The sequence below is a fragment of the Myotis davidii genome, unplaced genomic scaffold, assembly GCF_000327345.1.
Source record: "Myotis davidii unplaced genomic scaffold, ASM32734v1 scaffold629, whole genome shotgun sequence".
NCBI classification, from domain to species: Eukaryota; Metazoa; Chordata; class Mammalia; order Chiroptera; family Vespertilionidae; genus Myotis; species Myotis davidii.
The window spans coordinates 1,233,328-1,256,552 of NW_006300210.1; the positions used below are offsets into that span (position 1 = coordinate 1,233,328).

The 23,225-nt window shown below is 41.7% G+C and overlaps 1 protein-coding gene across 1 annotated transcript in view; it reads left to right on the plus strand.

The window, feature by feature from the left end:
• The window catches only part of ATP8A1 (ATPase, aminophospholipid transporter (APLT), class I, type 8A, member 1), a 179,198-nt gene that overhangs the window by 150,026 nt on the left and 5,947 nt on the right, over positions 1-23,225 (plus strand). Inside the window, exons 34-36 of the mRNA XM_006776615.2 lie at positions 14,012-14,100; positions 14,811-14,903; positions 23,065-23,156. Coding sequence (XP_006776678.1) covers positions 14,012-14,100; positions 14,811-14,903; positions 23,065-23,156 — 274 coding nt within the window. The remainder of the gene's footprint in view (positions 1-14,011; positions 14,101-14,810; positions 14,904-23,064; positions 23,157-23,225) is intronic.

Genomic DNA, 23,225 nt, shown 5'->3' on the forward strand with positions numbered 1-23,225 from the left:
TCTTGAGTGTAACAGGGGGCGGTGCCCCAACCCCCCAATCAGCCCTAACCTGAGCATGACTGAGGGTTGCATTGCAACCTCCCGATCCGCCCTGCTCTGTGCATGACAGGGGGCGGTGCCCCAACTCCCCAATCGGCCCTGCTCTGCTGAGCCCGAGGGGCTGCACCTAGGGATTAGGCCTGCCCTCTGCCACCCGGGAGCAGGCCTAAGCCAGCAGGGCGTTATCCCCCGAGGGGTCCCAGACTGCGAGAGGGCACAGGCTGGGCTGAGGGACTCCCCCCTCCCCGACCCCGAGTGCACAAATTTTTGTGCACCGGGCCTCTAGTATAATATATTACAATACAGTAATATAATTATATATTATACTAGACATAGTAATATACGTATTATTATCAGTAATACCTGGGTAAGTATAAATATTAGCATTCGCCATAGAGCCTTGTGGCTTTTACCCATGGTCAGATCAAGGGCCATGGAGGGGTTTGAGAGAAAGGTGTCATGATCTGACCTATGTTTTCATAGCCGGACTATTACTGCTGTGTTATGAGCCACTTAGGAGGTTATTGCAGTAACCCAGGTGAGAGGCAGTGGTGGAAGTGGTCAGATTCTGAACCTATTTTGAAGGTAGGAGAGCCAATAGGACTTGTTGCAGATTGGCTGTGGGGAGTGAGAGAAGTCAAGGCAGACTCCACCGTGTTAGCCAGGAGCACCATTAGCATTTGCTTGTCCTCAGCTCACTGGATCCCCACAGCAAACTTGTTATTATAACCATTTCACAGATGAGAAAACGAAAACAGAGAAGTTAAGTACCTCACTGACATCCCACTCATACTAAGTGACAGATGAGACTTTGACTTAGCTGCCTGGTCCCGGAGCCCGCAGCCTTACGCACTGTGCCATGCTGCTCTCCGCCCACAGTCATTCCGAGGCATCCATGGTGTGTAACCTGCAAATTAGAAGTGAAGGGCCCATCGCTCCCTGCCGGGATTTCAGGGATTTGCACAGAAGAGGAAGTGTCTGTTTTCTGTTTTCTGAGGGCACTGCTCTCTCTAGACATTTCTGCGGTCTTGCTCCTCCTCAGCCCACCCTCCACATGCGAGCCCGTGACCGTTCCAGATGCGTACACCCCTTCTCGGTGTCCACTGCCCCTGCATTTCCTCACTCGTTCACTCCAGCCTCACAGTGTTGGGCTCCTGGAGCCCATAAATCAGTGTTAAGTAAACGATCGTTAAATAAAATTTTTTGCTTGCTTGTTTGTTTTGAACAAATGAGAAACAGTGGGGTAGAGGTGACAGAGAGCCAGATTTCAGCTCAAATGGAACATCTTTCTAACATACAGCGACCCACATGTAACAGTTTCCAGCATCAGAGCAGGATGCTGGCCTCATTTAACCAACCCTTTCTGTGCTGGTCAGCCACCAGAGATTCTTAGGAATTCCGAGCCTCATTTGTCTACACCAGCAATTTCCAACTTTTTTTACCTCATGGCACGCAGAAACTAGCACTATAATTCTGCAGCACACCAAAAACTGAAATATTTTTGCCAATCCGACAAAAGAAATAGGTATAGTTTTGATTGATTGCCATGAAAATTATGCATGTCACACAAGAATAGTGTACAATAGTAACGTGTATCAGGTGCCTATAGTAGTGTATATAAGAATTTCTGGTACCAAGAACTAACCAATCAGGTGCAACCTTGTTACGTGATGTAACCGATAAGATGCCACTCTATTATGTGACCAATATATTTATGGTTGAAGACAGGGCATTCACATCAGGCAGCTTTGTGTTGGCTGCTGTCATTTTTTTTATTTGACAACCTAAGGCAAGCATGTCAAACTCACGGCCGACAAGTTTGATGTGCTTGACCCAAGGGAAAAGAGGTCAGCGCCCCTGACTAAATAGGTGTTCTCCCAGAGTCGCACCTTAAATACTGAAAGGGCACAGACTCCCTTGCTCTAGTTAACAGGATCTCAGGGTGTGAATTAGACACAAATTAGGCATCTTACAGGTACAGGTTGCCTGCTTCTATCTTCAGCTGGATGCATATTCACACATAGACCTGGGTTTTATAGTCATTTCCAATGTACATTCTGGGTTCATCTCTGCAGCCCCCATCTGCAAGCAGAGGCATTTTTCTCTATGTGTTGAACAAAAATCCTAGCTCGCTAAGCAGGGGAGGGAAGAGAACCAACAATTATTGCGCACCACCCTGTTCTCCAGGCCCTGTGTTTGATCCCAGGCCTTCTTGTTTTATCTCACAACACTTTGTGGTAAGCAAAGCAAGTGGCCCAGAGGATTCATCCCAAGTGGTGGTGTTGTTTTTCAAATCCCATTGGTTTTCTCTGAGGAAGGGACTAAATACGTTGAGGTGGGGGGACATTGCTGTTCCTTACTCCCAGGTGGGAACTCTGTCTGTCTTCCTGCAGCCATCTTCCTTGGAGTGGTTCCCCGGGCTTATCTGCTTTTTCTCAGGATCCCCAGGGCCCTGGTCATTTCCCTCACGTGAGCCAGGTATCAGAGTGTTCCCATCTCCTTTTAAAAGCGCCCAGATATTTCATTCTCCTTTTTCAACACCCACCTAACTCCCCCACGCATTTATAGAAATTCCATCTCACTACAAACCCTAGCCTCTTGCCTCTTCTAAATAGCAATATTGGTACAAATAATACCCATCTCATTAAAAAATATACACATGAAAATGAAAACCCAGTCAGCCCCCATCATCAGAGAATGTACAGTTGCCACTAAAATAATAATAGGCCCTCCTCCCTGAGGGTCAGTCACAGTTTAGCACTTTTCACGTCATCACTCATTTAACATGTGAGTATTCAATAGCACCACTGTGAGTTTGGCCCCGTTACCTCTTTCACAGACACAGAGTGGTTGACTCATTCTCTCAAGGTCACACAGCTCGTACCTGAGCTGGGATTGGAACCCAGCCAGAAGCCACCTCCTTAACCACCACTGGCTGTTCCTTTTGCATTTCTTCTCTCACCTTTTCATTCTGCACTAAGGCTTCCCCTCCCCTTTCCCCCGGCCTTATCAACTGTAGTGGTGTAAAGGCCTTTTGGTGCCCATGTTCCAAAGTACTCACTTCCATCTTGTTGGGAAACTGAGCAGTGATTATCTGCGTGTAGTATTGCCGTCTTCAGATGTACTCAGCTGCCATTACCACCGATCGGGGTTTTTTCACCTGGTCAAATAGTTTCTTCCCTTGCTCCAGCACATTCCACATGCCAGGATTTACCGGAAATGCATCCCCAAATATCTCAGAGTGGAGTGCAGCCCGAGCGGCTGTTCTCAGTTGGTGGGCAGGGTGTTCCCATTTGGGAACCATTCCTTCCTATAGTTTTGCACTTTGTTTCCATTACAGTAATTCGACATCCCATAATAATGATGCAAATGGTAATGATTAGCAAGTATCGCAGTGCCACAAATTACTGAAATATTTACCTATGAAAAGGGAATTCTGACCGAGGGGCGTGGAGCAGGGAAGTGAGTTAGACGAAGGTAGAAACTATGATAATAAGAAATTATTTAAGAAAGAAAACTAAAGAGGAAATAGTGTCGCAACCTTGGCTGTGACTTTAAATATGTCCCTGTCTTCCTCTCCTCTCACAAATATGGTTGTGATTTAAGAGGAGGACTTTTTTTTCAGACCCGGCTTGTATTTTTTCACACCAGCACAACAATTTATGGGGCAAGGTAGGCCCTGGGGAGAAGTGCTGTGTTATATAAACATATGCTGGCCTGCTTTTCCGACTGGTCTAGATAAGGTTACTGGGTATTTTTTTTTTTTTTTGAATTTCCAGAAGAAAATCTTTTAGCCACTATGATGACTATGCCAGATTAAAAAATTAAAGCCAGCTACCTCAAGGATCATTTCCTATCACGATGAGTACCAGAAGCTCGGTACCGGCAGAACTTTTAAACGGATCTTGGCCTGTAGACCCGCAGCGCACGGTCCTCCCCAAAGCGCCATCTGGTTCTGCTCTCCCTGGCCTGGGGGATCCATAAAACTACTGAAGGAAATTGAAGTTAAGGAACAAGCATGTGTTTTACAGAATCTCAGATCTCCTGATTGAGGTTTGTAAAGTCTTTCTGCAAAACAATAAAAATCTTTGTGGAACCCTTTGGTGTCACCCCTGTAGGAGAGGTATTAATAAACCACATTAGTGATATGATTTTCCTAACTGGTGCTGTTACCCATTTTACCAACACAATAAATTATTTTACATATGAGGAATTTCCTGGTTAAAAGAGTCCTCATTCATCTCTCAGCCTTTAATTACCTAGATAGCGTGTGATAATTTATTTAGTGGTCACATGACCGGCTCTTGCCGATGGGGTCGGGCAGTGTTCTGATATGATGGCTCTTCATCCAAGGTTACTGTGTGTAGCCTAGGGGCCTGGAGGGAGCAGCTACCCTAAGCTCTGTCAGATGTTCTTCAATGAACCAATAGTTACGAGCCGGTCCGATAAAACAGGGTCACAGTCATGCCCCTGACTGTCAAGGAGACAGGCGGACCATCACAGTCCTTAAGGCAGCTGGCTGTGCGGCCACTCCCAAGCCCATTTTGTGAAGAGAAGCCTGTGTGGAATCACTGGGGAGGAAAGCAGGACATGGATGTGGTGGCTGGAATGGGGAATTGGGACACGTGCACACATCTGAAAGCTAGAGCTCCCCTTGGAGTCATGAGGAAGCTGGCGTTGCATCTGTAGGCACAGCATCTTTCTCCTACAATGCAGAGCCAGTGGCCACTGAGTGTCTGATGTACACCAGGCTCTGTGTTGGGCACCAGGGGGTGTAGGGATGACAGACGTAGTCCTTGCCCTTAAGGATCTCATTGCTAATGAGGGGGTGTTGGTGTCATCATCTGAGAGGTGCCATAGGTACCCAGAGTGCCAGGGCATGGAAAGCTGAACCAAGCCTGCTCCTAGTACGGCCGAGTTTTGTTCTCAGGAGTCCATTCATTCTTGTACTAATTCATTCCATAAGTCTGTGGTGAGTGCTTAATGGGTGCTAGGCTCTGTGTCAAGGTAATGGGTTAATTGGGCAGGATCCCCATTAGCAATCAGGTTGAGGGAACCAGGGGGTGGGAAGGAGAATGGTCACTAAATTAGTTAAATGACGAATGACTAAAGATGATTTCACAAAGGACAAAAGCAGGGAGGCAGGATATTACAGGGCCTATAATGGGTGCTCCAGGGAGGTCTTTTTGAAGGAGGAATAACTAAGCTGAAACTCAGACGATGTGGGGATGGATACCTGTTGTGTGAAGAAGAGCATGTCAGGGTTGAGGAACAGTGGGTACCCCTGCTCCAAGGCACAGATGAGCCTGGCAAATGCAAAGAGTACAAGGCCAGTGTGGCTGGAGCAGAGAGAGGGGAAGAGCTCCCCTCCAGGTTCCGCATTTTAGCTCCTAAGACCAGGCAGCTTGTTTTTGAGTTGTATGCCAGGGATTCTATGCGAAAAGCTGATGAAAGAAACCATGACTGTCACTACCATCTGCTTCAATAAAACTCATAATTGGACACAATTTTTGCAAGGAGTGGTCCAAAGCTGCTCTGTTTCAAACCGTCACCTATCCTCCCTAGCCATGTATCCTCCAAAGCAAGTTTATGGCATTTTTTTTTATGTTTAAAAAAAAAAGTAACTACATTAAACAAGATAGGAGTTTATTTCTCTTTAGTGTAAAAGAAGTCTGGTGGAAGCAGGCGGTCCAGGACTGGTGTGGCAGCTAAACAGTCATGAAGGACTGGGTTTCTTCTCTCTTACTGCATCGCCAACCTTAGTGTACTTCCCCCTAGTCCAGAATGGCTGCTTAAGCTCTGACCATTTTTTTAAAATATGTTTTATTGATTTCTTTTACAGAGAGGAAGGGAGAGGGATAGAAAGTTAGAAACATCGATGAGAGAGAAACATCGATCAGCTGCCTCCTTCACACCCCCTGCTGGGGATGTGCCTACAACCAAGGTACATGCCCTTGACCGGAATAGAACCTGGGACCCTTCAGTCCACAGGTCGACGCTCTATCTCCTGAGCCAGACCATTTAGGGCAAGCCCTCACCATTTTACCAGCATTCCAGCCAGCAAGAAAGGGAGGAATTCTTTCTCATTGAGGCTCTTTCCTAGACATTGCCCACCACATTTCCACTTAAATCTCATTGACCAAAAGTAGGTTGCATGGCCACACCCAGCTGCAGCAAAAGAACCAGCGGAATCTAGTCTTTTGAGCTGGAGGATAAGGTGACCAGCTAAAAATCAAGAAGTTGCATGTAAGAAAGGGAGAGGGGATATATTGGGAGGCAACTTGAAGTCTCTGACATGAAAGTAATCAAACAATTGATGCTTTATAAGATGGTTTTTTAAGAAGATAGACTACAGCCCTGGCTGGTGTGGCTCAGTTGGCTGGAGAGCCCTTCCAGAAGGTCAAGGGTTTGATACCCTGTCAGTGCACATACCTAGGTTGCAGGTTCAATCCTCGGTGGGGGGCGAGTATGAGAAGCAACAGATCAATGTTTCTCTCTATCTCTATCTCTCCCCCTTCCTCCCTCTCTTAAAAAAAAGTGGGGGGAGGTGAAGAAGATAGAATACAGAGCCATCACAAAGGTATAAAAACTCATAAGAATAATAAAACAAGTAAACCTATTGAGGATTAAGGCAACTTACCCTGTTATACATCTTATTCAATATCATCATAATATTTTAAAATTATATTTCTCATATTAAAAAGAATATTTTGTTACTAATTCTCTACTACTTTTTCTGGTGTTTTAAGTTTTTTAAATAGCACAATAAAGAAGATTAAACTAAAACAAACAAAAGACACATTCTGTTCTTAATTATTTTTACTCCTCTGGAAACTGTAAATAAAGTTTAAATCCCCAGAAAATAAAGTTTCAGAGCCACACTTTTCCTAGTGCTTTTGATTCCTTTTTAGAAAGACTATTTTCTTTTGCATGTTCAGTATATATGGATATAGAGCCAATTTTTACTTTTTGTGAAAAAGTTAGCTTCTGATTGATCCAGGTCCCAAGCAGCCCTTCCTCTTTTAATCATTTGTTTTCTTGTTACTCCCTGCTGGAGGTGAAGATTCAAAGATCATTTCTTGCATTGCACAGCTAGATTGAATATTGGTTCGGAGTCCCCGGGGTGCTCAGCCCGCCTTCAGTCCCTCACCAGCAGAAATATCTAAGGGGAAAGAGCACATAAATGCTGTGATCTGGTACCTAATTTGCATATTTTCTAAGCTTTTCTATGTTTGGAACAATTTGCATATTTTCTAAGATTGTGTGTGTGTTTGTTTGGGATAATTCAAGCCAAGGGTTTTCTTTGTCTCTGAGTAATCAAGAGCTTCTGGGAATAATTGCAAACATATTGGGGTTTATCTGAAACACCCTTCTCCTCAGTTATTTTCTGGGTGTTCTGCCTTGTCTGATTTTATGGAGAATGTCATTCATCCTTTATAAGAGCCCAGCTCAAATCAGTTCAACTGAGATGTGTGGAGTGCCTGTGTGCCAGGACCTAGACAGGGTGTCAGTGGCGCAGAAACTGAAAAAAGGGAGGTGTCCTGAGGAGCTTGAATCTCATGGAGTCAACCAACAGATTAACAGGCAATTAGAACGGAAGATGCTAATTATGATCGGGGTGCACAGGGGATAGATAGCAGAGGAGAGGGCGCGCCCCCCAGGCTCCAGTTTGGATAGTCTGAAAAGGTTTCTTGGTGCTGCTGTTCCCTGGGCAGGACCTGTGAGGGGGGCTTTCCCAGGAGAGAACAGATCCGAGCAGAGCAAGTTTGGGGTTTCTGATGTAGGGAATGTTTGGAGCTAGAACTGAAAAGTTACGCAAAGACCAGGTCCTAGAAAGTTACCTACAAATGTCATGAACATAATTACCTGAAGCCATAGCGGATGGCTTTTGATTATGGAATGCACAGCATTCCAGAATGTACCTGAGGCCACAGAATAAAGATTTGGATCAGAGGACGTGAGAAATAGATGCTAGTGGTGAACTAGTACAAGACCTTTTTTCCATCCTGGCCATTCTACCTCCCTTCTCCTCACCCTACCCCACCCCCACAAAAATTATGTTACTTCCAGTTATCATACTTTCCCTGTTTCACTGAAATATATCTTTTGCGTGGCTGGTGTGACTCAGTGATTGAGCACTGACCTATAAACCAAGAGGTCATTGTTCAATTCCTGATCAGGGCATATGCAGGGAGGCAACCAAACAATTATTCTCTCTCATCATTGATGTTTCCATTTCCCTCCCCTTCCTCTCTGAAATCAATAAAAATTTATTTTTTGTATTTATTTTGATTAATATGGAAGGAAGGGGGAGGTAGTTTAATATGCTCAAGCTTTTAATACATGCCACCCAGCTTTTTTAAAAGAAAGGACAAGCTACATTAGAAAAGGATAGTTAGGGAACTGGGTCAACCTCTTCTCCCCTCTCCCCGAGTCACATAAATATCTAGTTATAACTGCTCCCGGGATAACTCCGACCCAGAACACAGGAAAACCAATCAAACTGTGACCGCCCCATCTCAGGAACATAGTCCCAAGGCTGTGGTATTTCAACTTTTAATCTCTCCAAACACTAGATTGTAAGAACTTATTTATTCAAACATTATTTATTGAACACCTGCTCTCAGTAGTTGAAGACTTGGGTTGTGAGAATGTATTTAGATTTACTTCTTCCTCTTACAGAGTTTAAAGTATTACAGGAACACAGAGGAACAACTAGAAAATGGGTGACAGGTGCCATCAAAATGAAAGCCCGAAGTAGGGTCAGCTGACCCAAGTCGAAGGAAGGAAGTGACATCCCATGGGAATATTTGGGAGCAAAGCGGCCTCACAGATGCTAGGGCGCAAGGTTGAGAGTAAGCAGGGTCGAGTTCCAGGAACCGAAACACATTGCGAGATGGACTGGCTTGAGAGATGATAGTGGGGAAGCAATCAGAGGTCAGGTAGGAAAGGTCTTGAGATCATCTTAAGGCCTTTGTACTCTATCCTACGGTGGCCTGAAGCCATCGAAAGGGTTTCATCCAAGAACCGCTCACATCTGATCTGCACTTTGGAGCTATCCCTCTGGCTGCCGTGTGCCGCCAGCCTAGAAGCAGCGCACACTGTCAGTAAGTCCAGGGGGGAGGCCGTTTGGAGGACAAGCAACTGTTGGTGCTGGATCACAGCAGCAGGGTTGGCAGGAAGTAGATTTCAGAGACACTAGAACCTGATGGTGGCTTGGATGTGGTGCAAGGAGACAATTCAAGAGTAGAGCCCAGCTTCTGTCTTAGTCGCTGAAGCCATTCCCTGGACGGATGGCACAAAGGAAACGCAGGCCTAGGGGGAAGGCAGTGTGTTCCGTTTGGGATGTATCTGTCTGAAGGACCTGTGTGATGGTCAAGTTCACAGCTGGATAGTTGTGGTTGAAGTGCAGGCAAGAGATTTAAGGCAGAGGGAGGGTTGTGACTGGTCCCTATATAGATAATAGAAAGCGCCAACCTTCCTAGGGGGTGTTTACATGATAACAGAAGGCTCCTGAGAGAATAGCAGGATAGTTTACCTTTCCCCTTTATTCAGACTCTTCCCAACAATCCGTTTTCTAATCACATTCTGTGAACAGCGTCACTAACAGCTTGGATAATATTATCTTAGTGCAGGTACGTTTACCTAACCAGCCACATAGTGTCCTGCTAGTGTTCACTAATGTTTTAGTGTTTTTAAAAAACCCACGGTGAATATTTGCATTCCCCCAAATTAGTTCCACGAGGTGTTGGTAAGCAGTGTGTGGGCAAAGTGTTCCCAGGTCCATCAATACATTTGGGAATCTTGCTTTAAAAAACTATGAAGTAGGGTTCTTTACTGTGATTTGCCAAAGCCTTAAATGTGCTACTCTGTGCTGGGCCTCTCCGCGAGAGTGTGGCTGGGGTTTATACCTTTCCTAAACCCTGGGCCCTGGTGCGCTTTTTAGAGGGGGTGCTTTCAGGACTAGTCACCCCAGAAGTTTCATTGGTTACTAACGAACATGTAAAAGCTGCCCCAGAGTGCAACATGTAGTTCCAGAAATTGTATTAGCGTGTAAACAGGAACGCACGTCCTGTCTTTGATGCATGTTGTCCAAGGCCTTTCCCTAAGGCGAGTACATTGCTGACGTGAATATAAATTGTCACAGCGACCTGTTTCACCGAACCCCTCTCGCCTGTGACAGTGAATTTAAATCGGATCTCATTTGGTTGCGTTTCTTTTCCAAGTTACTGATTACTTGCTGCTGCTGTTGCGAGCACCTTCTGAGGTCTTTTCCTACCTATTGGGATCTGTAGTTGAGCTTATGAAAATAAATGGTCTATTTTTATAAGCGGATACTATTGCAGAATTTCATATCCTATGGCAGTCATTCTTGTTTTTGTTTTGTTTTTTTGCTTTTTAGTGATGTTCTTTTTGAATTTGTGATGCTTCTACATGTTTATGAATCAGTTCTCTTAAGCATTTATTTTTATAGCTTTCTCACTGTGTTTAAGCTAAGAAAGCCCATATATAAAACTGGAAACACTTAATAATCACTTCTTGGTTTTTTGTTGTTATTCACATTAACTTTTAACCCCTCTGGGATTTATATTCATTTATCTTGCTGTCCTGCTCTCCCCTGCCCCCCCCCCAAAAGAAACTGTTTTACAGCACTATATTCTGAATCATTTTTCCTTTCAAAATTATTATGCCCATGCAGTCCTTTAATAATTGTTATGAAAAAAATTATCTCTGCTCCCTAAATTAGCAGATTGAGATGAATGGGAATTTATTAGTGGTTAGTTACTTTGGCCAGTGTCAGTCTTAAGGCAAGCATCTTTTATGATAATGTGATGAAGCCACGACATTTCTAAGCTGACTTATACTTAATATGTGATAAAAAAAATTAAATTAAAATGAATTCCTGCCTGAAGCTCATGGGAAAGACCACTAGGAAGAACAGAAGACAGTCTGTTTAAAGATATTTGAAAATTAAAATGAAGAAAGAAAACGTTTGTTACTCATCAGTGTCACTGATTAATAAAAGCAGCCACTTTACAAACATTATCAGGTTTAACTCTTCAGTCCACTGTGCAGCTGAGAAAAAGCAGACTGGGGCCTCTTCTCTGGGGTCTGGGAGCTGGGAAGGGCAGACAGAGCCAGGGCCACTTCCAGGGCGGTCTGTCGCAGTTGGGGTCCACGGAGAGTGTCTCAGGGTCCCCAGGGCCCGCTGTTTGGAGAGCATCAGCCCTCTATCCGAGAATGAGCCACAGCACCGCGCTCTGATCCTTACAGGGTAAAAGGGGCTGTAGGATTAAGAACCCTTATGCTGAAGTTTGGTGGGCAGGTCGCACATTGAAATTCTTTCTACAAGACGGGACTTGGGGACCCTGAAGGTGAGGAAGGACGGGTTCCTCTGCTGTGGGAACATGTTGGTGCTCTGAGGCCCAAGCCCCTTGGCTTAGCTACATGCACCTGAGCTCGTGTTTCCAGCGCCCTTGCTCTGCAAGTTCACGTGGAAATTTCGGAGCAGTTCCTCCTTCCTCGGCTGCATCTGCGTCTTCAGGCCGCGCTGGTGTGTTTTTGAAGCCCACGAGGCCCGATGTGGATGGAGGCAGCGGCTCTCTGCAGAGACAAGACGCTGCTTGTCCCCGCGCAGGGCCTGTGCCCTCCAGTCACCGGCTTTGCTGCTCCCTGGACTGATCCCTTCTCAAGTCCCCTGGGAGCCACTTTTGTGACCATTGCATTTGGTCTCATGGGGCCGCAGATGAAGGGGGGTTGGGGGGGTGGCTTGGCAGGGCCCACCGATCTCCCACGTTCGGAGCAATTTGCAAACTGCTCTGGGAGGGGGCGCGCGTCCAGCCCCGAACAGGCCGCTGCTGTTCCCCCCTTTGTGTGCGGGGGTCGGCGCCTTTCCCCGGCTGACCTGAAAAGTTAGAGACAAAACTCGCTTCTCCAGTGGGAGGGGGGCGTTCTTGTACAGAAAGGAAGGAAATACCTCTGTGGGATTTTCCCCCCTCTCCATCCAAAAAATACAGAGCCTCTCTGTCTTCAATGCAAAGGCCGGCTTTAAATCTTTTAGGTTTGGATTAACTCTGCAAAAGGGAAAAAAAAATCTGACAGGCTTTCAGATATGACGCAGAAAAACTTTTTCCCCCCTCAATTCCTGTTGTTCCTGGGGAAAGCCAGAGGCTGTGGACTGAATGGGGGGCGCCCGTTACCATCACAATGGTCAGAATTAGCAGCCAGCAGGCTCCACCAGCGCTGTCTGCCTTTTCTGCCAGCGGACATTCAATCCAAGGTGGCAAAGGCAAGAATAAAGCTTTCTCCTCTGGCCCCCTCAATGAAAATAGGTATTTTAAGTGCCCTGGCTTAGGAGCTTGAGTCTTACCTTTTCCCCCCAGAAGGAAAAAAGAAATGTGGTTTTTTTTACAGTCATCACCATCCTAAAAGGCTTCGTTCACTCCAAACAAAGCCCCCTGACTTGATAGACATTTCCTCTTACACAGTTATTGTTGGTTTTCACTATTGAGGATGTCAGCAAACATGTCGAAGATCATGTTTTGCTTATAAAATAAAGTGACTTTTATGTGAATATTTTTCATGTGGTTGGTGTCTAGAATATGGGTGCTGTTTTGTCGAAGCCACGTGCTAACATTTATTTTCTGATAATTTTGTAAGCGCATGTTTTTATTTTGACCGCATTCAGAGCTATTTGATCCTGTAAAGGGGGGGGTGGGGGGAATCTTAGTATTCTTGAACTAACACTGCATCGTTAAGCCCGTGTTCATGTAGAAAAAAAATTTAAATAGCAGTTCCTGGTCTTCAGGTGAGAGTCAAAATGAATGGGTAATGTAAAACACAATTAGTAATCTTTCTGTTCTATAAGAATTGATTGTTTAGGGTTGTTTGTGTGTCTTTGTGAAACTGCCTATAAGAATTAAACTCTAGATCATTTTTAATTCCTGAACCACACTTGGTTTAAAAAAAATTCAGTGTGATCTGTGCGATTTTTAGTGGAGTTTAAATGTACATGCATTCGTTGGCTACATTTTAATGAGGTTATAACAATGTATTTGCTGCAAATTTACTCTTGGTAAACAAATAAGATTTGAAGTGAAACAAAATATTTATTTTGGCTTTATTGTATGGCAGTCCTTCCTTTTAAGCTCTTTGTAATCGAATTATATTACAAAGGAATTTATATTATAATTGCAAATAACCAATAGAAGTTATTAATTTTCATAGAATCATTCTTTTGCAACCCAAATGGCTCTGATATAGAAATTTGGGATTTGATACAAAAGAATGATTAAATTCTTTTTAATACACTTTTGCTTGCATTTTTTAATACTAGATATTTGGTTTAAGTTTAGCAATAATAAACTATATCAAAACAAGTTACATAAATCTTGAAACAAAAATTAAGATTATTCTACATAATATCAGCTGAAAAGAGTAAACTTATTTTTATAGCTATCTTAACTTGATTATAATATATTCACTATTTATCTGGATAATTTTTTACTATCATGTCATATTTTATTTAAAAAATCATTAATTTTTATTTGAAAAATAGTAAGTTTAGTTTCTAAGTAGGATTTATTTTACATGTTGTATTATAAGAGAATTTAATCCAGAATATATTTTAATTTACCCAAAAAGATTTTTATATTATAAAGATATAAACCAAGATCAAATGTATTCTAAGTATAAAAGAATGCCAAAGTTTATTACTCCATGTATTAACCACAATAAAAATCTCACAAAAATATGAAAAGACTTGACGAATGATAAAACTTTGCTATATTAAACACTCAATGGGGGAAAAAATAGATGTAGTAAATAACACATTTGGCTTTTGATTTCGTGTATTTCACAAGTTTAGAGTTATTATAGTATACCCTCTTGCAGAATGAGATTCTTAAAATTACTTTACTTCATGTCATATAAAAACTAAGCATGGATGACGCGTTTCTTGTGGTTTCCCCAGGCAGCCATGCTGTTCAGTTCCGGCGCCTTTTGGATGGGCCTGTTATTCATCCCTGTGGCCTCTTTACTTCTTGATGTGGTGTACAAGGTGTAAGTACAGCACTCAGCTATGTACATAAGAATACAGGTGTATGTGAACCCACACATTTCTCTACGTGTAACATCAGCTCCAGGATGTGCAGTTTGCAGAATAGGAATTAGTAGTATTCACCTTACTCTGCATAAATAAAGAAGGAGTGATTGAAGAACTAGAAATCTAAATTAGTTTACAAGACATAAAGCAGGTAGTTTCAGTTAATATTGGAGAGGACATTTTTAGAAATCAGTCTGAAAAACCCAGTGAAAGTAGGAGAAAAATTCTATCATCTCCAAACATACTTATATATGTTATTAGTGAACAATAGTTGTGAAGTAAAGTTTTTTGCTTGCCGGATTATAAACATACACAAAATATAGAATAAAAGAGACGAGAACTTTACTAATGTATGTCGAGGATTTTAAGTTTTAAAATGTTATCTCTTCCCACAAAAAAAAAAAAAAACGGTACCATAAAAGTTAGTTGCATGATGGTTACTTAATAACTATGAGAGTTTTAATGTTATAAACCTAATCCATTTAAGACTGTTGTTTCTGTAATTATATTAGTGCTCAAAGTTATTGTCAATTTTTATATTCTATTGAAACACTGTTGTCCTCTGGTCACTGTTGTACTTAGAGGCGTGATAATAAAACAGCTTTGTGAAGTCTTTGGTCTTCACACAAATATTTCCATGCAAACTTTTTTTTTTTTCTTTTTGCAGAATCAAGAGGACTGCTTTTAAAACATTAGTAGATGAAGTGCAGGAGCTGGAGGCAAAATCTCAAGACCCAGGAGCAGTCGTGCTTGGGAAAAGGTAATGACACTGCATATGTTCTTTTCCAAGTGCATTTTACATGGTTCTTTCGCTAGCGATTGGAAATAAGTGGTAAAACATATTTTATCAGTTAACAAGGAACGGGCAGTGTTGTTGACAGATTTTGGAATCAGAGAGATGTGGATTCAAATCAAAGCTGCCATTTCACTAAACTGCGTGTGACCTTTAGCCAAGTTGCTTAATGCTACTGGGCTTTAATTTACTCACCTATAAAATGGGGGTGATATAATTCCTACCTCAGGACTAGTTGTAAGAATTGAATAAAATACTATCAATAAGATCGACCAAAGGACTTTTATGCATGTATATAAGCCTAACCAATGGACACAGACACTAGGTGGGTGAGGTCATGAGGAAAGGGGATAATGGGGGGATAAGGACACATATGTAATACCTTAATCAATAAAGAAAAAAAATGTTTAAAAAAATACTATTAATAAAGCAGATAGCTCAATGCCTAGTATACTCATTAAATAAATGGTAGTTATAAGCAAAACTAGAGGCCTGGTGCACAATATTCGTGCACTCAGGGTGGGGAGGTGAGGGGGTCCCTCAGCCTGGTCTGCGTCCTATAGCAATCCGGGAGCCCTCGGGGGATGTCCCATGGGGAGTGGACCTAAGCCACAGTCCCATCCTTAGCACTGCTGCAGAGGCGGGAGAGGCTCCCACCACCAACGCTGCGCTCGCCAGCCATAAGGCCAGCTTGTGGCTGAGCGATGCTCCCCCTGTGGGAGCACACTACCCCTGTGAAAGGGTCGTTCGACCGCCAAAGGGGTCGCGACCCACAGGTTGAGAACCGCTGAATTAGTATGTCATGCAAATCAGAGCCTGACTAGGGCAAAGTGCCCTGCAATTGCATATGTGGCTTGGTATGTGATTAGGAACTGATAGGCATGTATCATACATGAAGGGAGTTATGTACTCCAAGCCCTTTCCTCAGCACCACCACCTCAAAAAAAAAAGGTTAGAAAGCTAATCAAATGTACTAAATTGGCAAAGCATTACAAAAAGGAAATGAAAATTATTTGAATGCAGCCTATAATGAACCCCAATCATGAAGGTAATGCCAGGTATTTTTTTCTCTCTTTCATCACACTAAAATAAGCTAACCCGTATGAAATATTTTGCTCTGATATGTGTCACCTTCTTGGTGATTCACTGTTGTTATTCTGCTTGACACAATGGACTAAGTGTTAGGCTGGGAACATAAGCTGAGACCTTGGCTGCCAGCCCTCACTTGTTTGCATGAGGCCGAAGGGGCGCGTCACACACCAGTCTGCCTCTCGGAAGCTGCTCACACTGGTTTTTATTGAGCACTTACTGCATGCCAGGTGCTGTACTTACCCTCCATGTCTACTGTCTCACTGAATCCCTACAACAACCGCATACAAATCCATCATCTGCACTGTCCCCAGATGGGGAAACTGAGACTTAGAGAGACTGTGTGCTCAAGGTCAGAAGTCAGAGAGCTGAGCCGTGAGCCACACCAATTGGTTCCCAAATCCCTGCTCCTAACCAGTCACTGTTCTGCCTCCTGCTCAGGAACCGTGATAGAGCAACAAAAGCAGCCTCCGCTGGCCTGACAAAGTCCTTCACTTCTCTAAGTCAGTATCCCTGTGTATGCGATGGGGTGATAATACCTATTGTCAAGCTTAGAGGTAGTCTCCTCCCTCCCTCCACCTTCCCCTCCATCTCTGCCCTTCATCTGAAAATGTGCATCTGTTCCATTGCATGGCATAAACAGTCTCTCAATCAGTGTCTTCTCTCTCTCTCGCTCTAGCTATAAAAAGGATGTGGTAAGAGTTCTAGTTCACACGATTGTGAATAAAACCATTTATGAATTGTTAGGGGAAGGCCACTGATGATACTTGTTACTGCCCTTGAGAGTAAATTGCTCATATTTGTATGTCAATGAAACTTACATTAAGCCCCTTCACATGGTATTTAGTTTTTGTGGTTTGTAGTTTATCAGTGACCCCAGTGTCTTCCAGCCAGGTGATAGCTGGGGGGGATCTGTGAAAGGAGAAAAATCTCAATCATTGGAAAAGTCTTCACGAGAACTTACTGCATCCTACGCAGTTAAGGGATTGTCAGATTGATTTTACTGCCACGATTATTTTAGAAATCTTGGACAATGATATCAATATCGAATTTTTTTAAGTCTGCTAATTTTATCTACATTTTCAGAGGAAAAAATTGGGATTTCTGTGTATTTTAGCGATATCAGACTTCCTTTAGTTCCAAAACACCGTGTTATCTTATGCCTCCCCGTCTTTGCTGTTCCCTTGTCTAGAAGCTGATACCCTTTCATAAACTGGGCAGTCCAATTCCTAGCTTTCAAAACCCAGATCAGATGTAATTACCTCAACTTTTCACAAATAACAGTAATTCCTACTCTATCTCTGTACTCGGTTTACCCTTATGTTTTTACATTGATTGCCTGTATTATCATGTATTTGTTTACTTATGTTTGTTTTCCTACTGGATTGAACTCCTTGAAAGAGAGGCCCTTTATCTTAGTCTTTGCAGGGCAACACCTAGCATAGTAGCAGGAACATAGTAGCACTCGATGAATATTTGGTGAATGGGTGAATGAATGGTCAAGAGAAGGAAGGGAGGGAGGGAGGGAGGGAGAAGTGGGTGAAAGGATAGAGTAGTAGGTGGTAAATAGATGTTTGACCTGTGAGTAGTTAATTAAAAATAGGGTACATAAGAACATAGAGTTACATTGGTTACCCTTCCCAAATTACTACTATCCAAAGTAATGATGGTTTACTTTTTTTTTGACATAGAATGATGCAATATATATGTGATTTATATTTATATATATATTATACACACACATATATATATAATTTTATTTTATATTTTATTGAGTTCAGAGAAAGCAAGGGAGAGGGAGAGAGAGAGACAGAAACATCCATGATGAGAGAAAATCATGGATTGGCTGCCTCCTGCATGCCCCACACTGGGGATCAAACCCGCAACCCGGGCATGTGCCCTTGACTGGAATCGAACCCAGGACCCTTCCGTCTGCAGGCTGACGCTCTATCCACTAAGCCAAACTGGCTAGGGCAGAATGATGCAATTCTTAAGGAAGATTTTGTGAGTTGAACATCTCTAATTTTTTAAATTTTCAATAAGTGATGCTATGAAGTCAAGCTAAACATAAATGAAACTCTGCTAGAGAAACTATAACTTGTAGGCACTATCCAGATTAGTATTTGCAATAATTTATTTCTCATCTTTACACATTGTCAAAAATTAAAACATCTTAGTTAAAATAATGAGCCTGTTTTTGAGGAAATAGTATGCTACTTGCCAGCAAATTGGCTGTATTCCAATTTTAAATCAAAATGGGGGTCAGGGAGGTATATTTCATCATCTTAACCATATTGCTTTTAAGCCTAAAATATTGGGAGAATCAATCCAAACCTCACTTCCAATCACTGTGTAGCCATGGCCAGTTATTTTTTATTAAGAAAATGACTTAAAAGCTGAGACCGTGTTCTTTGCTGTAACTTTTATGTGGACATGCTCTAACACTAGGGAGCGGAAGCATCTATACTTCCCAAATCCAAAAACAAAACTTCAAAAATCCATTTTTTTCCATAGGTCCATAGCAAACATTTCCTGGAAAAACCTAAACCATTTGTTCTATAAATATGACATTAATAATGTTTATTTTTTCTATAATGTAAATGTTTATACATTTTGTAGCAGAAATATTAATTTTGGGGGCCTCTCGGATCCCACTTGAGGGTATTGTATCTACAAGTTGTAACATCTTAGTTTCTCAAAAACAAAAAAGGAAATTCAAAACCAAAAGAATTAAAATAAGGGATTACGGGCACTGGGTTTATTGGAGACAAGGCAGTTTTGTCTTGTCTTTTGGGATATATTTTATGTGCACGTGAAACAGTGCATCTATAGACAGGCAAATATGATAATAAGACATAATTTTTTATATCTAACTGTAGACATTAACCAGCATATCATCATCAACCATTTTTAATAGAATTTTATCCAGGATCCTCAGGTCAATCCTCATTCATTGGCCCATTGCCTTTGTTTGGTCCAGAGCCTTTTCCTTAAAGCAGTGGTTCTCAACCTGTGAGTCGCGGTCCCTTTGGGGGTCGAACGACCCTTTCACAGGGGTCGCCTAAGACCATCAGAAAACACATATATAATTACATGTTGTTTTTGTGATTAATCACTATGCTTTAATTATGTTCAATTTGTAACAATGAAATTGGGGGTCACCACAACATGAGGAACTGTATTAAAGGGTCGCAGCATTAGGAAGGGTAGGGAAGTATGGATGTCAGGTAATTTGGTCATGTGGATGGTGATGGGGGTCTCTCCCAGCCTTTCCCTGTATTGTTTATCTTAACAAAAAGCAATAATGACATTGTCCAAGAACTAAGAGAAAAGAAACGGTATTTCTCAGTTGTCATGCTGGATTTTATGTGCGTTATATAAATTTCTAGGGGTTTAGGATAAGCGGACAAATGCTTTCCCCGGCCTACTCATCACTGTGACAATGGTTCTGTCCAGCACTGGTAGAATAAAGTGATGGTACAAGAAAATGCTCTCTCCTCCAGAGCAGAGATTAGGCCTGTTACGTTCATTGTTTATCTCTCCACCACCACCACCTCGTACAGACAGCTGTCACGTGCTACACACTTGAGCATTCAATCAATGAAGGGTTATTATTTACTTTCCTGAGGAGATCCATTTTAATGACCCAACCAAAATAGCTTGGCAGCCCAACATAAAGACAAATGCATATTTACCTCTCTCAAAAGATTATTGAAAATACTTCATGACATGTTCCAGGATAGTAAATGGGTTTACCTATACCTTTTTAAATATATATTTATTGATTTCAGAGAGGAAGGGAGAGGGAGGGAGAGATCAAAACATCAATGATGAGAGAGAGTCATTGATTGGCTGCACAACCCCACCAGGGATGGAGCCCACAACCCGGGCATGCGCCCTGACCAGGAATCGAACCCAGGACCCTTCAGTTCACAGGCCAGTGCTTTATCCACTGAGCCAAACTGTCTAGGGCTACCTATACTTTTTTAGTGTTTCTAAATGAAGTATTATTTTAAAACATGGTATCATTCCACCTCACCTCCATCAGATATCCAAGTTGCAAAATTTTAGTGGGTTTGAAAATAAGGTAACAATATTTAAGTGGTAGTTGTTGTGTATGTCATTGCAATAAACAAATTAAAAATTTGCATAACTTGGCATGTATATGAAAGACTGTACAAATTGAGGAAAATCACTAAGAATTGTGAAGAAAATGCAGTTTTTAAGGAGAAGGAATCCTACTCTTCTTCTCACACTATGTTTAGCTATTCAACAAAACTGAACTTTTAACACACCTATTAGTGGTTAACATGTTACCAGCATATTTTATGTGACTTGATAGTAATATCAGTACCCACAAACATCAATGGCACAAAATGGCATAGTTTTGACCTGATGAGTAGTTCTATAGTTAAGGTAAGATAAGACTAGAGAAAATAGTAAACACAAGTCATCATCACTTACTGTTTATTAAGCACCCTCCTGTGAATGGCATTTCTATTCTCTAGGAGCAACTCCGCTCTATAAGAAGTAATAGTAGGGAGCTAAAGCAGAAAACACACAAAACTCATAGCTACTAAGGAAGTGGAGTGTGATCATTATAAATTAAGCACATGTAATCGTAGACATCTCCTGTTAAAGTAGTGTTGAATAAAAACCAAGACATCTTTTATTTTGTTATGATCTCTGTTCTAGTTGATTTTATATATTTTAATTGATTTCAGAGAGAGAGAGAGAGAGCAAGAGAGAGAGAGAGAGACATCAATGATGAGAGAATCATTGGTCAGCTGCCTCCTGCATGCCCCCTACTAGGGATAGAGCCCACATCCCAGGCATGTGCCCTGACTGGGAATCAAAACATGACCTCTTGGTTCAGGGGTCCACGCTCAACCACTGAGCCACACCAGCCAGGCTAGAGGCTAGTTGATTTTTATAACTTTTGGGGATCTGGCAAGTGGTGAGGGGAGTAGCATTTGTTGAGTGCCAGTCACGGTGCTGGAAAGTATACCGTTCACTGAATCCTCAGTCAGCCTCGGGTTAGGGGTTGTCCTCTTATGCATGAGATGGCTGAGAGGGTTTGCCTAAGGGGGCCCGGCTAATACATAAGAGACTCAGAATTAAACCAAAGTAGGACAGCAGAGCTTATGCTCTTTCCAGGCGATGAGCTCCTTCCCCAGGAAAGGCTTTCTTAGTGCTTTTTTTTTTTTTAACACTAGACATTAGCTTTATATATAACCGCTGAGTGAAATTCAGTGTTGCCTTGTTTGAAATGTTACTAAACATTTTCTTTTATGTATGAGTTGCCATAATGTGAAAGTCAAAACTCTCATGTCCGCCTTCTTAACACTTTGATGTTGTAACATGAAAGCATTATGCATTTAGGAAGGCCAGCCTGAGACCTGGAAAAGGTATTTGGGGGGAAAGCTGCTATATAATGATACATTACCATCCCCCTAGTCTTCTGTAGTCATTTCCATTTTACTTCCCAGCGCCCCAGCCGCCCCAGCCAGCCAGGCTCTGCTAGCAAAATCAGACCACCTGCTGCTCAAGCTGCCCACTTCCCCAAAGCAGTTACATATTTCAGTGTCCTCAGGGTCCCCGGCTCTGTAATGTTAGATCATTTTAAAATGTAGTAAGAAAAGTGGTTATAAAAATGGCCCCTTTTCCCTTATCTGTTTATTTCACTGGCAAAAGCAAGTTCTACAAATGTTTGCAAAACCACTGGAGCTTTAGATGAATTAGCTTTCTTGCCTTGATGTAGCTAATTCCCAGTGACAATAAAGTATGTCTGATAAGTACCAGTTAACAGCCCTAGACTTTAAAAAATACGTGTGGAAGATTACTACAAATGTCAACATTTCTAAATATTTTACTTCAGCAAAAGCCTAAATATTTGTGTAATTACAAGTTCATTTTGCAGAGGATCCGTGTGTTTTTTTTCTTTAACATAGGATTAAAAATTGTTCCATTTCAGGGCCTCAAAATAACTGGCAAAATACTAAACTAACATAACTTACAGCAATTTAGCTGAAGCTTTCATAGTGGGGAAAACGCAAGATGGAAAATTTTCAGCTGAGTCCGTTCCAGTGATTAAAACAAAATTGTATAAACATTTACTGCAACGCATATAGATTTCTTATTAGCTCTTCATGCTCATTATGCTCTTTGATAGCAAAGCAGAGTTTTATAAATCAACCAATGGAGAATTGGCGTGATTGGGAGGATTGATGATGTTTCAAAGGGCATTTCAAGATTATCATTCAAATTCATGTATTCAACCAATATTTGACTTCCCTACTATGTAAGACAGTTCTATGTGTATTGGGGGGAAAAACTGATGCATTATTTCATGCAGTGTCCTTTTAGAAGTTACATAATTCATCATATGAATTTGTTCCTGTAGAAAAGATTATTCTAAACATTTATTGAAAAATTAATCTTTTCTTGTCATTTGACCTACTATAATTATTTTCTGAAGACAATTCTTTTATTTTAAAATGAAACTAAGTGACACATTTTATATTGTATCAGAGGTAGTGGAATTTTCCTAATTAAGTGGTCTAAGAAATTTCTTCTTTGTGTAATTTCCAAGATTGCTTTATATAACTAAAAAAGTATATTGCATACCAAAATATACTCAAAGTAGGAAAAAGCTATAATAATAATTATTGTAATTCTAAAACACTGCTGTGCTTCCAATATATGTAGTAAGTCAACTAAGATTTTAGAAGCAAATAAACTATTGGAAGATTTTTTTATTTTTTATTAATTGTATTGTGCAGGTTGTATATTTCCGTTTGACTTAAATATAACTGGGAGGCGGGGAAATCTTTTGACTGGACTATTGGGGACAAAATAGTCTTCTATCTAAACTCTTGAAATCTCATTAGCTGAGAAAATGGGGGTAATAAAGAAATCACTAGACCACAGATTTCTCAGGCAATCTTTTGTGTAAGCCTAAGTCTCTGGTGGTCCTGCGGGCAACTGGGGTCTCCGCTGAGCTGGTCATTCATTTCACACGTTTGCACCTGCTCTGCAGCCTCACCGAGAGGGCACAACTGCTCAAGAATGTCTTTAAGAAGAACCACGTAAACTTGTACCGGTCCGAGTCGCTGCAACAAAACCTGCTCCGTAAGTATTTGAGTCCTTTTATTTTCTTTTTTTTTTTTTTTTAATTCTGCCTTCACTTCATTGCATTCA